Genomic DNA, 15,576 nt, shown 5'->3' on the forward strand with positions numbered 1-15,576 from the left:
AAAAAAAATAGGAGGCCTTACTTGTGGGATTATTTTCATACTTTCAGAGTTACACACTTTAATTTATCTTCAGATACTACTTCAGTTTTCACTACTTTATTTCAACATTCCTAATATACTATTTTATCCTCCCTTTACAGTTTTATGCCTCCATTCTGGTATCTTAACAGGAGGCTTTTTACATTATTGACTTACTGCGATTTTAGTAGAAGATCCTTTCTCATACTATACCCAAAGCGTCTCTGCAGGTACCCACCTCCCCGCCCCATTCTGCCTGCTCTCAGTCTCACCTTGAAGCATTTATAATTTCACTATTTAATTCTGTTTACATTCTACATGCCGATATTTCTATGCTGCTAGTGTTCAAAGATTTACATAAATATACTGGACGACTTATCTTGTTAAACTCTGACATCTCCACCACCCTGTCCATGCTTCTTTCCACTCCCCTGATCGACCTCACTGCCCCCTCCCCCCCCCCCCCCCCCGCCTGCCCCCACCTCAAGCATAAACCTGTTTAAAACATTGACCACAATTACAAACCATAGTATTCTGATGTATGGATCCGAGTAAAGACAGGTTGCTGTCACAACTGCTTAGGTAAGTTCTACAAGTAAGTAAAATTCTTTTTTATTTATTGCTAAATATTAGATTACTTTTACTTTTTTTTTTATCTGAAGATGATCCGGAGAGATTGAAACATGGAATCTACTTAAAAATGTGCAACTGAGATGGAACATTAAATGAGAACTATCTTAGCAGATGGAACATCTTCATCAAGCATGTTTGAAAATTTAATCGATTCATTGCAAATGAAATTGTTCAGATCAGCTTGAAGTGTTCAAATCAATTGATTGGTAGTTGTCTTTAGGGAAATTAGTGACTGGATCTTCTGATAAAGAAGTAAACAGAATAGCAAAAAAGTCTCTTGCACTTTAGGCAAACTAAATAGAACTTTCACGACCATGTATCTAATATGCTGGAAACAAAAAATTAGGTCTGTAATATTACCCATTCTGACATAGGCAGTGAGACACGAACATGTGATGCAAAAACCTTTCGAAAACTGAAGTTGCTTATTGAGAACTGAAGCAATGCGTTTTGGGGATTACTGGGAATAATAAGGGGAAAAAAAAATGAATTGAGAAAAAACGGAAGACATTACTTTGCTTGTAATGAAAATGGTTTGGAGGTGGGCAGGACATCCCACCAGGCAAGTTAGCAATAAATGGCTAAGGGATGTTCCTCCCTGGGTTCTAAGAGGAAGGAAAGAATGAGATGGTGACATACTCAGTGTCTGGTAGACATATACGCATATACCTGGAGATGTAATTGAGTGTTGAACGAACATATTTACAACATATTGTAATTCTTGTTGCTTGGTTTCTATGTTGTTTGTCTATTTATTCAAGTCAGAAACATACAGTGCATAGTAATTACAGCTAAAAATAAATTAAAGAAACAATTAACAAGTTACACCGAAAAGCTGATGATCAGAGAGTTGCACTCTGTGTGACAAGTAGATCATCGTCTTCCGTGCAGGGTGTATTTGACAAGTCAGTGCATTTACCATCACCTAGCCTTCTTCGCAGACACAATTGGTGGTATCCACAAGGATCTGCTGTTCCTGTAGATTTTTCCTGAATCTTATGATTCAAGAATGACAATGGATGAGTGACCTCCACACAATCCAGTTCTGTTTGTGCGCAGGTGGGATGGGTTCTGAAGTGAGAGGCCAGGCAGAGTTATTCGGTAGTTCGAGAAATCCACAATTGTTTCCTTGCTGTAGGTGCTGTTGTCTGCAAGACTGATGTGGTTTAGAGTAAACTTTTCCTTGGCCTCAATCTTGTGCTCACACAGTGGATGGTATTCCATAGGAACCAGATATGTTCTCCGGGTTTAGAGAAACTTTATAACCTAAGCCAGTCGAGTTTTACAATTGTTGCAGGTTTCAGATGAGCTGAAACAAGCTTGCACCTTTCGTAGACTGGGCACACATGCTGTGCAGTACTTTTAACATGTCGCTAGTACTGTTATTCTCAAGTTTTGTTGTCGATAGTACCACGTTTGTGTTTTGTTTGATCTATATGATTGGACATTGTCAAAGTTTCACTTCACTTCAAAACTGTAGACTTTTTTTTGTATATGTGAGACAGAAACATGATTATAAGTCCTTCTTGAAGGTAGTGAATACATGAGTTACAAATAATTTGACTTCACTGAGAGCAGCAGTTTCATACTTTCCTTCTGACAGTTATTAGTGCGCTCACAGTTGTTGTTGACAAATCTCTAGTTGAAACATTTGCGTAGTGGAAGTGTCAGTAGAATCACGTGGTGGTAATTGCCTTCAGATTGAAGGACTTATGAAGCTGTGTGTCCCACTCTATTTGTGGTTAAGATTTTTTCATGCTTGTCATATAGTTTAAAATTACTGCTGCTTCTGCTTGTGACAGATTTAAAAAGCTGTAACTATTTATTCTTTTGCAGTACAATCGGAAGCAGTGGTACGAGTAACGGTGTGGGTGCAGTAGGAGGAGGAGGAGGTGGCAGTGGGGGAGCTGGTGGAAACGGTAATGGTGGCAATGGTAGTAGCGGCAGCAAAGTAGGGAACAGTGGAGGAGCTGCCAGTTCGAGCTCTGGTGGAGGAAGGCAGTTGCAGCGTAGCAGGGCACGCATAGTGCGTACCAATGCTTCCCTGCGAGGAGCAGGAGGGGGCGCGGGCGCAGCCAGAGGGGCCCCTGGTGTTATCATGGGGGCCAGCGGAGGCTCTGGTGGAAGTGGCAGTGGGACACGACCGATTGTACCGGCACCCTATGTGCCGGAGGAGCTCGTCTCGCAGGCCCAAGTTGTTCTGCAAGGAAAGAGTCGCAATTTGATTATCCGGGAGTTGCAGGTCAGATGCTGCAAACTTCTGTAATTATATTTCTGTTGTAATTGTATTTCTGTTGCTACTTATCAGTCTAAACTGTAACTTAAAATGTAATTAATTATCAAAATGTACACCAGTTTTTTTCCTAGTCAAGTTCAAGTAATTTATTCACATTGTACTCTTACAATAGCGCACTAATCTGGATGTTAATCTGGCGGTGAATAATTTACTGAGTCGTGATGATGAAGAAGGAGATGATGCTGATGATGCTCCAGATTCGTATGTCCCAGAAGATTTAATTTCGTTGCTAGATGGAGGCTTTCATGCTGATCATTCTGTGATTATTGATGCCGATGCTATGTTTTCGGAAGACATGTTTGGATATTCGGCTGTAAGAAGGTTAGTGGTTTAGCCACTTATATAGTAAACTCTAGCTAGCATAGTTAATGTTTTATCTCTATTTTTTTAGTGATTAAAAGTAGTTAATATCCAGACTGTGTGGTCTTCCTCACTTACAAAATTATTAGTTTGCTCCAATATGCGTCAAGTGGCTGCAGGTGATTGATTGCGTTTCTTCATTTTTTCGTTTATTATTCTCACCAGGGTTTTCTATTGTCTTTCAGCCGAGCTAGCTCCAGCAGCCGCCGATTAAATGCTGATCGTGACCGTGATCGTGAAACAGATAGGGAACGGGAAAGGGACAGTTTTTCTCGTTGGAGAGACCGTCAGTACTATGGACCGAGGCGATGGTTGGAATCTGCTTTGAGGGATTCTACATGGGATAAAGATCCAGGTAAAATTTTTACATTTACACTTATGTTCAGTAATTCCACTGCTCCCCTTCCCCGCACACCCCATTTACAGCTTAACATATATTGAATATTTATTATTATTATTATTATTATTATTATTATTGGTGTTTTGCCCTTAAAGGGCGCATTTGGACTAAACTACATGGCCAGTTCCCTTTGCTGCCTTCCTTGCTGCCCAAACTTCCCTCATTCGCTCGCTGTGTTTCTGTTTCCGGTCCTCTGTCCATGCTTCTTGTCGGCTTTGTGTCTTCGGCTTCATCTTGATTGCCTTTTTGGTTGCGCATATTTCTTTCATCTTCTGGCTGTGATCTTGCTTGCGTTCTTCGGTCCACTTTATGCCTGTTCGTTTGTCACATTGTATCTCGTGTGGTTCCACCAACGGTGTTTCTGTGTGAGTGGTGCTTGTGCTAGTTTCATGGCCTCTCGGATTCTTCGTGAAAGTTGTCTTCAGTCTGCCGTTTTCTCCATTTTAATTTTGTGTAATATTTGTGTCTGGTTTAAAGTAACATATTCTGGATCTGGTGTAATAATTTTGTTCTTCTGGAGCTTTTTCTTGGGCAAAAGACGAATCCTGATCTGTAGTAGGTGGTGGTCTGAGTCGAAGTAGCCTTTACGGGTGTCTAAGTTCAAAATTTCTTTTTGTGAGTCTTTCTAGTCTATTACGTAGTTGATTTGTAGTTCTTGCTTTCCGCTGGGGAATTTCCATGTGGTAAGTTTTCTTGTTGGTTTCTTGAATTTTGTTGACAAAATGGCGAGGTCGTGGCTTTTGCAAAAGTCTTATCAGATGTTTTCTGTTTTTGTTGGTGTCCTTGTGTGGAGTATGTTTTCCTGTGATATGTCTGTACATCTTTTCTTTTCCAAGTTTAGCGTTGAAGTCTCCCAGTATTATTTTGACTCTATGTGCAGGAATTTTTCTGATAGTTTCTTCCATTGTCGTCCAGAAGTCATCAATTTCGTCCGGGTTTTTCCTGTTGTAGTCATTAGTTGGTGCATGTGCGTTGATTATTGTGTAGGATTTGTTGGCTGATTTCACTGTGATGGTGCTGATTCTTTCGTTTGGTGACGAAAAGTCGATTATGCTGTCCGTGATCGACCTGTGTACTGCAAATCCTGTGACAAAAAGCCTTGGGTTTTTCAGTTGTCTCGACGGTTTTCCTTTGTATATTCTGAAATTCTCAGTGTTGAAATGGTCTTCATCTGTGAATCGTGTTTCTTGCAGTACACATATTTTGATTTGAAAATTTTCAAGAGTGTCTGTCAGTTGTTTCATCTTTCCTGTCTTCATTTGTGTGTTCAAGTTGAGTGTGCCAATGTAGTGTTTGCGTTTGGTCTTGAGGGAGTTTGAGAAGCTCCGATTCTTCTCATGATGTCCGTGAGCCCCCGGAATCTGATGCTCACGACGATCCCAGTCTATTGACTGGGGCCCGGGGTAATGAGATTTTTCTCGTTGTACCATCATGATGTTTAGTAGTTGGATGTATGGCATGCTGCCGGCTACAACCTGACTTTCCAGATCAGGAGGTTGGTTGAGGCCGCCACTGACATGTGGAGTAGACGCCTTTTGTAGCCGCCCACTGTGGGAACAGACGCTACTAGTAGTTTTGGTCTGCCCCGAGTATTTCATTTCCCGGTACCACCTATATCTATTAGGCATTCCCCTATTCGCCACTTGGGGAGGTGCTTGGTTGCGGGTCTACTAACTGCCCCGAGATATTGAATAATTATTGTTTTATATTGTAGCTCCAAATATGTCATAAGAGTATTCTCTTCCTTATCCTTCTCCTCCTCCTCCTCCTCTTTCTTCTTCTTCTTCTTCTTCTTCTTCTTTTCTTCTTCTTAAAAAGCATTGTACAAGAGTTCTTGTGAAATATCTGAAGTTAAAATGTAGTACTACTGAATTAAGAATTAGATGACTAAAAACTAAATGTTAGTATGAGAAGACATAATGCAGTGATGATGAATAATGTACTCCACTTGGTAGAATTTTGCACAGGTCATAATTTAATCCGTTAATGAAGCTAACTGCTCCCACTCACAGGTTTGAGGAACTATCCAAACCAGCAAAATCAACATTGCGAAGCTGTGCTTTCTGTGTGCTACTGCAGATGAACTAACACATTAACTAACTGCTTTGAAAACCTTATAAGTACATCTGTTTGCTGTTGCTGAACTTTCTGCAGTGTTTGCTGCTGCTGCTTATGCTGAATGAGTTTCACTAAGACTCCATACAGAACTACTACACATGAGGGATTATAAACTCCTCATTGCCTGCTGTTCTGGAGAAGGAACAGCGTTAGTTGGAATAACAAGACACAACCTGCACAGTGTGGGACACACTCTCAGTGATGGAATCAAATACCTAAATCAGTCTTTGGGATAGGCTGCTGTTTTATTGTAGGAAAATCTAACATGCTGTAGCACTGGAAGCAGTGTTTACAAGATGAACCCAAAGCATAAATACTAGACAAATCACAGTTCGTAGTATTCTTTCCATTTTCTCATCTTCTGCATCTATCTTTACCCCTCACTTTACTCCTACCTTCTGTCATATTTGAATTGAAACTGTCCTACAGATGTGCTGTCTTTACCATCTCTTCACTTTAACACCTTCTCCTTTACTTTAGGTTCCCTTCCCTCTCATACACCTTTCTGATTGACCTGCCATTGCTTCCCTTCCCATCCAAGTTCTACACTTCTTCCCTGAAAAAGAAACCTGTGGTATTTAAATCCAGGAGACCTTACTCCTGCCAAAGGTCATACTGGACAAACATTTGTCTTTGTGAATTTAACTATTTTGTGTACAGGATATTCCTTTTGATAAATCACCTCTTTTTACTGCTCTTGCCAGCATCTGCCCCCTTAATGATTTCTCTTTTGATTCCCTAACCCATAGGGAATTGAACATGTCTTTAGGAAAGTTATAATGTTTGACCAATGTTTTGTATTTTAAAATGCCAAATTTTTAATGCATATTGCTTTCTAACTGTGTGTGTTCCATTTTTTCAGAGAGTAAAAAGAAAGAGTTTGCTGCACAGAGTCCACTGTGGATGTCGGATGAGCTTGAATTCTGGCCAGAACGAGGCAGTGAACCACTACCACAATTTATAATGATAGCGGCGTTGTACAGTGAGTTAGTTGCTGTTAGTTCCTCTGGACAATTGTACCAATGGAAATGGAATGAGACAGAACCTTACCGACATTTTGAAGTAAGTGTGTTTTTTCCTTTTGTAGCCTTTGATTTGAATTTTGCTTCCTGAAAAAGTACAAAGCCCTTGCCAGTATAATTGTTAGAGTAATATTTCAAGGTAGTGGTGTTCCTCCCATTGGTGAAGATTATGTATACAAAACATTTTTAGCACATTCTTTGAAAATTAAAAAAAATATATTAGTACGTTACAATGAATGAAACTAAATATTCGGAGAAATATCCCAGGAAATCAGAGAAAGAAAATTTGGATAGAAGGCTATCTGACATGTTACAGGCTACAAAGTGGTGATAACTAGCTCTATTACTCTCCACAGAATGAGAGAGACACATGAAACTGAGTCAGATGATGACTCAGTACATCTATGGAAAAATAATGCTTTAATTTCCCCCTTCCCACCTTCTTTTGTGAATGGAGAATCAAGAATAATAAAGTAGTTAAGAATGAACAGGGTCTGGTATTGTTTTAAAGAAAAAGGTTTGTGTTGTAGCAACTGGCAAAATTGTGTGGTAGTGAGGGGTAAAAGCAAATATTTGAAATTGCCATGTTATTTGAGTGACATGTTGACTGTCCGGTGTTGTATTATTTGTCCAATTTGTATACATGCGTAGCAATTGAGAAATCTCTAATGTTGTACTAAAATGTTGCTCACGTGTGGAACATAAGTTTTGCACCTCACAAGATAAAAAGAAACACAGCCCATCAGGCGAGTAAATCTCGAGGGCTGAGGGGTCTTGTGTGAGTCGATTAAAGCTGTACTCATGCTCAGTTTCATAGTGACATAAAGACACATTCAAAATAATTTGGAGTACAAACTGTGGTCAGACTCCAAAACCATAAGTGGCTTCATCCAGATCAAACTGTTACTACACTTCAGCCACAATACAATTTCGTGTCTAGCACGACCAAATTATTTGTCACATTCATCGGGAGTATTCACTGGTAGCCGTATACTTGTCACAAATGTGTGTGTGTGTGTAAACATGCTAGTGCTGTCTTCAAAGAAATGAGTTGAGTGACAACAGTGGGGGTCGTTTACCATACTTATAACTTTTTTGGACCTGAATCGAAAGCGAGACTGCTCTTGTCAACTTTTCAGTTGTACAAAATTAGACTGCAGGAATGTTCGCTAGGTAAGAGAATTGTTGAAATGTCAGAAAATATCGCAAGAAACCAAAAGGTCTAATATTACTGGACGATTACAGCAAAAGGGAAATTCTTTAGAGAAAACTTGCGAGATGTATTTTCTGGCCATCACTTATCTTCAGGGTGTGATACATACTGTTCTACCTTTTAGAGCAGATAATTCCTTCCCTGGTGTTGGATTCGGGAAGGATAAAAAATAGGGGCTTGGTCACTTGGAACCTAATATGAGAGAAAGAGTTATCTGTAGTGAATGATACAGTTTTTTACCGACTTTGTTTGTGCAGTTCTTTACATGTGGCTAACACGGCATGGGTTCCATATACGACCACTTGTTTGACAAAGGAAAAGTTATATGTAATTCGCTGTGTAACTCGAATTGACAGTATACAGCAGATACGCTCATATGGAAAATTTGGTGATCATTGATGTGAAAAAGACAGTTGTAATAAATACGAGATGTCCTCTGCCTTGATCACTTTTGACCAGCTTTCAGGTCCATATATGAGTACACCTCTGATGTGAATCATAGTGAAAGCTTTTATCACCTCGATGTCCGTATGGATGCCTGTTAACAAACTTACAACATTCTAGAATGTGCACTTACTGAGGTTTACACTTCATATTTATCAGTTGTCTATTATGTTCAGAAATGTTGGTTTCCATATAGCAAACAGTTTCATTTGATCTCTCTTAGAGATACTCTGTTTTTGATTTGAAATAGTTGTCTTGCTTACTACTAGGAGCTTTGTCTTATGTGCATGTAACTTCTGTTTTTAGAGACAGTGCTAGTGCAACCCAGAATCCTGGACATGTCCTAATCTGAGTCTACATCTAGCAATGTCATCCAACGGCCGATTCACATATAATACTCTGTCTCTATACATGTCTGCAGGTGCAATAAATTGCCACAAATTTTGTGCATTTACACGACACAGGTTTCATTTACTGCTGAACTGCAGTCTGTTGGTCTAGGAAAGAAGGTATTTTACTTCAGGAGACTAAATTTAGAATGGGGATATTCTCTTGGGATCCGTTTATAGAAAGATCTAAAAGATAAAGACAATGGCTCCTTAAGTGGCAGTGGTTTTCATATTTTAATTTATTTGAAGAGTTCCTTTGCAAGCCACCTTATATTTAATAGGGGAGGGTTGTTTCAGTATTGCCCCCCCCCCCTCTCCCAATCCCCCAAATCTCCCCTGGTTCTGTTCCATTTCCAGAAGGCATATCAGAAGAATCATTCTGAGTAAACCTCCATATTAGCTCCAGTTGCCCAACTCTTCCCAGAATCTGCATGGTGAACCTAGAGAATGACAAAATTACTTGTGAGCAAATATGGAAACGTACAAATGTTTATCTATTGATGCTCATACAAATACCGAGGTTCGTAACTCCTGTTTACAAAATACTTGTTTGGCGGAAGAAAATACACAGTGTGGCGAATTGACAGCGGCATTACTGTATCTTGGCAGCAGGATGAAGGATTAAAGATTTAAGATTTTTTGACTGCAGTGTCAGGCAAGCATTGAGGTAGGACCCTACACTTTCAAAGCTGTATACGCAGTTCTGAAAAAAGTTTTCATGAAGGCAAGTCAAGTACCTCTTTTACGTAGTATATCAATTATGGCATGTTACAGAAAACATTTTTTATGTTTTGACATGTTTTAAATTCCAAGTATTCTAATAAATTATAAGTGTGTCCAATGAGGTACATTCTGTTTTTTAATGTCCAGAGATTTTTTTATTCCCAGCGTTTTTTTTATTCCCAGCGTGAGCTCTACCAACTACCTGTTTTAGTGCCAAGATTGTGTTCAGTACTATTTTTATTCCTGATTACCAGTCTTAACAGGTAAGACTGTCATCTTCTTATCTTTAAAGAACATGTTGTTTAACGTCTTATTCCCTTATGACCATATCACATATACAATATTGACATTCTTGCATAACTAGGAATATCCACATACATCCACTGATGCTTGATAGATGTTGAATTGCATAACAGTGTACATTTCTGCACTTGTTTGCATTTACATAGCAAGTTAAATACATCATGGATCCACATTCTTCGAAGTACACAAGAATTTCAGCATGGTATGTGTGATTCAGTCATAATGAAACAGTATGTATAACAACAAGTTTTTTTTAATGATCGAAAGACGACAATCTTGATTGTTGAAAACAGTAATTAGGAATAAATAGTAATGAATACAATCTTGGCTATCACATTGCCCCAAAAGAAATTACAGGTTGCTACTTCTTATCTGTGTGAGAAAATTATCAACCTGTTTTAATCTTCCAGAATTATAATTACTTTCTTATCCCTTTCGGTATATTCCATTGCTGTTAACTTCCCACAAGCATTTCTGGACTATTCCAATAATTCAACAATAAACTATACAGAGCAGAGATTCCCAAACTTTCCCTCTGACAGAACACTTTGTGAATCATGGTGTACTTTGATGAAACACCTTGTTTATTTTGAAGGTTAATAAAACATTCAAAAATAATAAAAACTTGTTTTATGTAGTGATGACTTGAATTTTTAATCATAACTAATAACGCAGAAGCCATAGTAAAATTTTTAAAGAAGTTAATATTCAGAGAGAGAGAGCGAGAGAGAGAGAGAGAGAGAGAGAGAGAGAGAGAGAGAGAGAGAGAGAGAGAGAATCCAACACATGTGGAAATGTCAATTTCCAATTTACTATGTTGAAAGTTGTTTCCAAAACTGAATGTGGCAATGGTCGTCCAGGTCACTTTCAACCTTTTTTACACGGTTGTTTAAAAGGTTAAAATTAGTTCTCCAGTTCCTCTTCCTAAGCTAATTTCATGATATTCATGTAAGTAAATGTCTGACTTAATTCTGTAAGAAGTCGGCCAGTATGTTGTCAATTACTGTTGCTTTTGCATCGTGACTTTCCATCCTTGGTGAATGTGGGTCCTGTGCCATTTGTATTCATGCTTGATACGTTAATCCTTCTTGTCACTGAATTCTCTGTAGTGATGAAGATGTTAGGTGTTATATATATACATATTCTTCCCAGATTTAGAAGTTTCTTCACAATCAGTCCGTTCTGTATATCTTCATAGAGCAACCAGCAATAAATTTATTGAATGAAGACCTCTTCTTAGTTATACAACCAGTTTCCACATAAAGACATTTTCAGAGTTCACTCTGACACACTATTACTATTGAATCCCAAATATGTTTTGCAATTCTATGACATATGGGTATCAGTAACATTGCATGATAGTTTTGTTGCTCACTTCTGCAAGCCTGCCTTCAGATGAGTGTAACCTGTGCCTTCTTCCACCTGCTAAGCAAAGTTAGTTTTTTTAAAATTTTTTATCTATAGTATATATAATGGTTAAGAGAGGCTAACTCAGATTCAAATTCCATAAGAAATGTGAGAGGGATTACACTGGGCCCTGGAGCTTTGTTCAGTTTTAGCGATGTCAACTGTTTATCACTGACACTAATAACTACATCATTTATCTTTACTGTAAGAGAATTGAACTGGAGCAGTACCCCTGGATAAAGAAACATGTGAAAACACTCCAACACGCCAACATTTCTGCTTTTGCTTTCCTGACATCAGTTTAAGTTCCTGCATCATCCATGAGTGTTTGGACATTTACTTTGGTGCCAACAACATCCTTTACTTGTCACCATAATTCCTGAGAGAGTTGAGAGAGATCTTTCGATAAGATCTTGTATGCATACATAAAAAGTAACTAAGCTGGTCACTACTAATTTTTGCCATAAACAGCTCCTCATTGGTGCAGTGGTGACCAGTTTGACACTCATTATAATCTCCATTCTTTCCATCTCCTTTGTTCCCACTGTGTAAAACTATATTTTTTGTATAGAAATTGGCAGGCATAATCCGTATCACTACAGGCAGGGAGTTACCTTCGTAGTCCCAAATGTTATAAAATTTAACATATGTTAAAATTCAGAAGTAAGAAAGAAACACACATTATTTGTTTTCTCCAAAAAAATTCCTGCCCTAAGATACAGGCCTCCAAAGATGGCAGTGTAAACACCATTTTGCAGATGTGAATTTCAGAATTTGTTTAAAAATGCTGTATCTCTGTAACAGTTCTAAATATTTTGTTAAGAGGTTTTTTTTTAATTTGAGTATCAAGTTGGGCAGCTTTTATTTTAAAAAATCATTTTTTTTAACTTTGAAGGGTAATGTATGTCTTCACCAAAGTTGTTTGTTACTAACTTCTTTGTTACAATGTTTATTTCTATTGTGTTTGTTGCAGTTATTTCTTATCACTTTCATTGTTGCAGATATTTCTTACACTTTGTTGTGGATTCTTGTGTTTCTATGCCGTGGTTGTTCGTTGCAGGTGTCTGTATTGTAGTTGTTCTGTGCTAATTTGTTTACTGAATAGCCTTCTAAGAAATCTGAGACCATCCAGTGAGTTCTGTGTTTTGTGAGGAGTTTGCCAGTCGACACAGTTGCAGTGTGTTTTGTGAAAAGGACTGTTTGAAATGCTTCCTGAATGGGGCTACAGGAGAGTGAAGGTGCTGAATGTTTGCATATCCATAAGATTTGCATATCCATAAGATAGTGATGTATATAAGACAAACAAAAAAACGGACTTTGTTCAGGTTGGGAATAAATGTTCTCATTTGAAGACTCTGTTTAAAAGTGAAGATGTTTCCAGTGATGACTTTTTGTGTTCTAAATGTTTTGACAGAATAACAACAATGATAGTATCTGAACAAGATGAAGCCTCCCATGGTGCAGATGCAGATCAATAGAGGAAGAATTAAATACCCTGAATCTGTCAACTATGGAGGTGGATGTTAGTCCTGTTAAGAAACCGTGGTCGAGTCATAAGCTCTATGTATCAAGAAAGGGCAGAGAAATTACTAAAGCTATGGACGAATACGCTACAGCAAAACTGACACACTCTTGAAAGTAGAAATTCCATCTTCAGAAGAAAATGAACCAAAGCACTCTTGCACCTCTTGCCAGGAATTTTTCACAAATGTCAATTCAGATTTTAAATATGTGCGTTCTACAGTAAAAAGGTGCAAGTTTTTAACTATTATTCCAGAGACATTTGCAAAGAAAACAATTTTGAACCATGTTCCATCAGTATCAATGTACATGGTAGACAAATTAAGAAATATGAGATCTGTAAAAGGAGTCTTTGGAAGACCAGATCCCTATTATGGTCATCCTGTAGAAGCAGCTCAAGGTCAAATAGTGCATTCATTTTATCTGGAATATAAATAGGACTGTTCTCACCAGAGTGCCAACAAAGAAGACACTATAACTGTAACAGAAGAAGATCTCAAAGTCGTGAAAGTGAAGAGGTACATGACTCTCAGTATTAAAGAAATTTCTGATATTTATAAGAGCAACTATACAACTTCACATATTGGAAGATCAAAAATTTATGCTCTGCAATCTAAGTGGGTAGTTCCACACCCATCCAGAGTTCTCTGCTTATGTGTGTACTGCGCGAATTTTGAACTTTGTGTGGTAACTTTGAAGAACTTACAGGCGCACATGACGTATGACACCTTGGTTGGGTGTGTGGAGTCATTAGTAGTCTGTGACATAAAGTGAGAGACTTGTTTGCTTCAAGAATGTGGTGACTGCCCAGGAAAGGGAGGACAGTCTGTAGACACTTGGCCTGGGAGACGTAGCAGATAACTCTTCAGAAATTGCATATGCGACATGGGATGACATTGATGAACTTGGTAAATGGCCAGTGAAAGCAGTGACACACCAGCATCTGAAGAAATTACGACAACACATGGCAGAAGTGAAAGGGTGTGTAGAACTATGTTTAGTGCTTCACTGTGATTTTGCTGAGAACTGGTCTGTAATTCTCCCACAAGAAGTACAATGGTATTATTGGAGTAATGACCAGGTTTCAGTTTTTACAGGAGTGACATATTTTCAAAACAAGACCACAAGTGTTGCAGTTATAAGTGATGACACGGGACATTACTCAGCACCTGCTTTGCTAGCAATTCCCAAAATTCTTCAACTGCAAACAGAGGCAGAGAAAATCATCATGATTTCTGAGGGTGCTCCTAGTCATTGTAAAAATCGTTACCAGCTGTTTGAACTGAGTAAGTCGTTTGTGCCAACTGACTGGGTATACAGTGCTGCTGGTCATGGAAAGAGGCCTTGTGATGGTGTAGCAGGCCTGCTGAAGCACCATGCTACAAAACATAATTTTTGCTGACAAAATACAGCTGCGATTAAGAACGCTGAGGATTTTGCGAGAGTTCAAAACGCTATAGTAAAAGAACTTTGACAGGTATGTCCAAATGGAGGATTTATTTGTAATGATAAAGCAATTATCTTTCAAATAAAACCAACAAAATATTTAGAACTGTTCCAGAGATACAGCATTTTAAAATCTTTTCCAAAATCCAAAGTGGTACGTGCAATGTCATCTTTGGGGGGCTGTAGCTCAGATCAAAAATGTTTTTGGGAGGAAAAAAATACTTGTTTCTTACTTAGTCCTTCATTTCAACAAATGCTAAATTCAGTAACATTAGAGACTATAAAGGTAAGATTTTTTCCTAACTAGCCTGAATTGATATGGGCTATGCCACTATTACCTTTGTTTTGGGCCATGTTCTCTGAGCACAGTAATTTTTTTTATTTCGTTTTTTACAAATAAATTAAATTATTGGTTTTCAATGAAGTTCCCACATTACAGATGCCAATCTTCACCTTATTCTTCAGCTGTTAGCAACAATAGGTTCAGTAGCTGGTATCTTGCTTTACAGACCAGTTCTCAGCAAAATCACAGTGAAGCACTAAACATAGTTCTACACACCCTTTCACTTCTGCCATGTGTTGTCGTAATTTCTTCAGATGCTGGTGTGTCACTGCTTTCACTGGGAGGCTTTGTTGCTATCTGTGTGCCTTTCCATCCTGGACCTTGGGTTTTGGTCCTCACAGCCAGTAATAACTTTCTTCCATCGTGATTGCGTTCTTGGTGAGAACATGTGTGCTGTGGTATCCCATTGACTTTAGATTTTCTTGTTTTATTTGACAGCCTTAACATGGAGAACTGACACTGTTTATATCTGCTCCTGACACAGAACAGACAGTGCTGAGGATAGCAGTTTTAGTTTGTCTTGGGTGTCTTTATTTCTGCTGTTCACACCTCGATCTGCCACAGGTGTCAGTGCTCTTGGTTCGGTAGTAGCAATATAAAGTAAGCAGTATTTTATATTAAAATTAACAATGTAAAGTAAAGGTAGATGGCTACTTAGCCTAAAGATGACATGTTAAGTTGCAGACAGGTACAACTAAGACACTAACACATCAGCTTTCGGCCACTGCCTTTGACAGAAAAAGAATTGCACACACATTCAGTCACACAAGCAAGCACAACTCAGGCACACATGACATCCATCTCCAGTAACTTGGACGAGAGTGCAACTCTCATGTAGAACGTAAGCTGCAATCTGGAGGGGCTGTGGAAAGGAGAGGGACGATGGTATGCTGTCTGGCGGAGTGTGCAGGGACTATACTGCTTACAGGTGAAGCGTCAA

The 15,576-nt window shown here is 38.6% G+C and overlaps 1 protein-coding gene across 6 annotated transcripts in view; it reads left to right on the forward strand.

The window, feature by feature from the left end:
* LOC126336313 (E3 ubiquitin-protein ligase UBR5) overlaps window positions 1-15,576 on the forward strand; it is a 322,944-nt gene that overhangs the window by 34,056 nt on the left and 273,312 nt on the right. For all 6 annotated transcript variants that reach the window (XM_049999857.1, XM_049999858.1, XM_049999854.1 and 3 more), the window contains exons 3-6: window positions 2,488-2,893; window positions 3,060-3,268; window positions 3,493-3,662; window positions 6,688-6,887. In XM_049999857.1, coding sequence (XP_049855814.1) covers window positions 2,488-2,893; window positions 3,060-3,268; window positions 3,493-3,662; window positions 6,688-6,887 — 985 coding nt within the window. The remainder of the gene's footprint in view (window positions 1-2,487; window positions 2,894-3,059; window positions 3,269-3,492; window positions 3,663-6,687; window positions 6,888-15,576) is intronic.

Source organism: Schistocerca gregaria, chromosome 2 (genome assembly GCF_023897955.1).
Source record: "Schistocerca gregaria isolate iqSchGreg1 chromosome 2, iqSchGreg1.2, whole genome shotgun sequence".
NCBI lineage: Eukaryota > Metazoa > Arthropoda > Insecta > Orthoptera > Acrididae > Schistocerca > Schistocerca gregaria.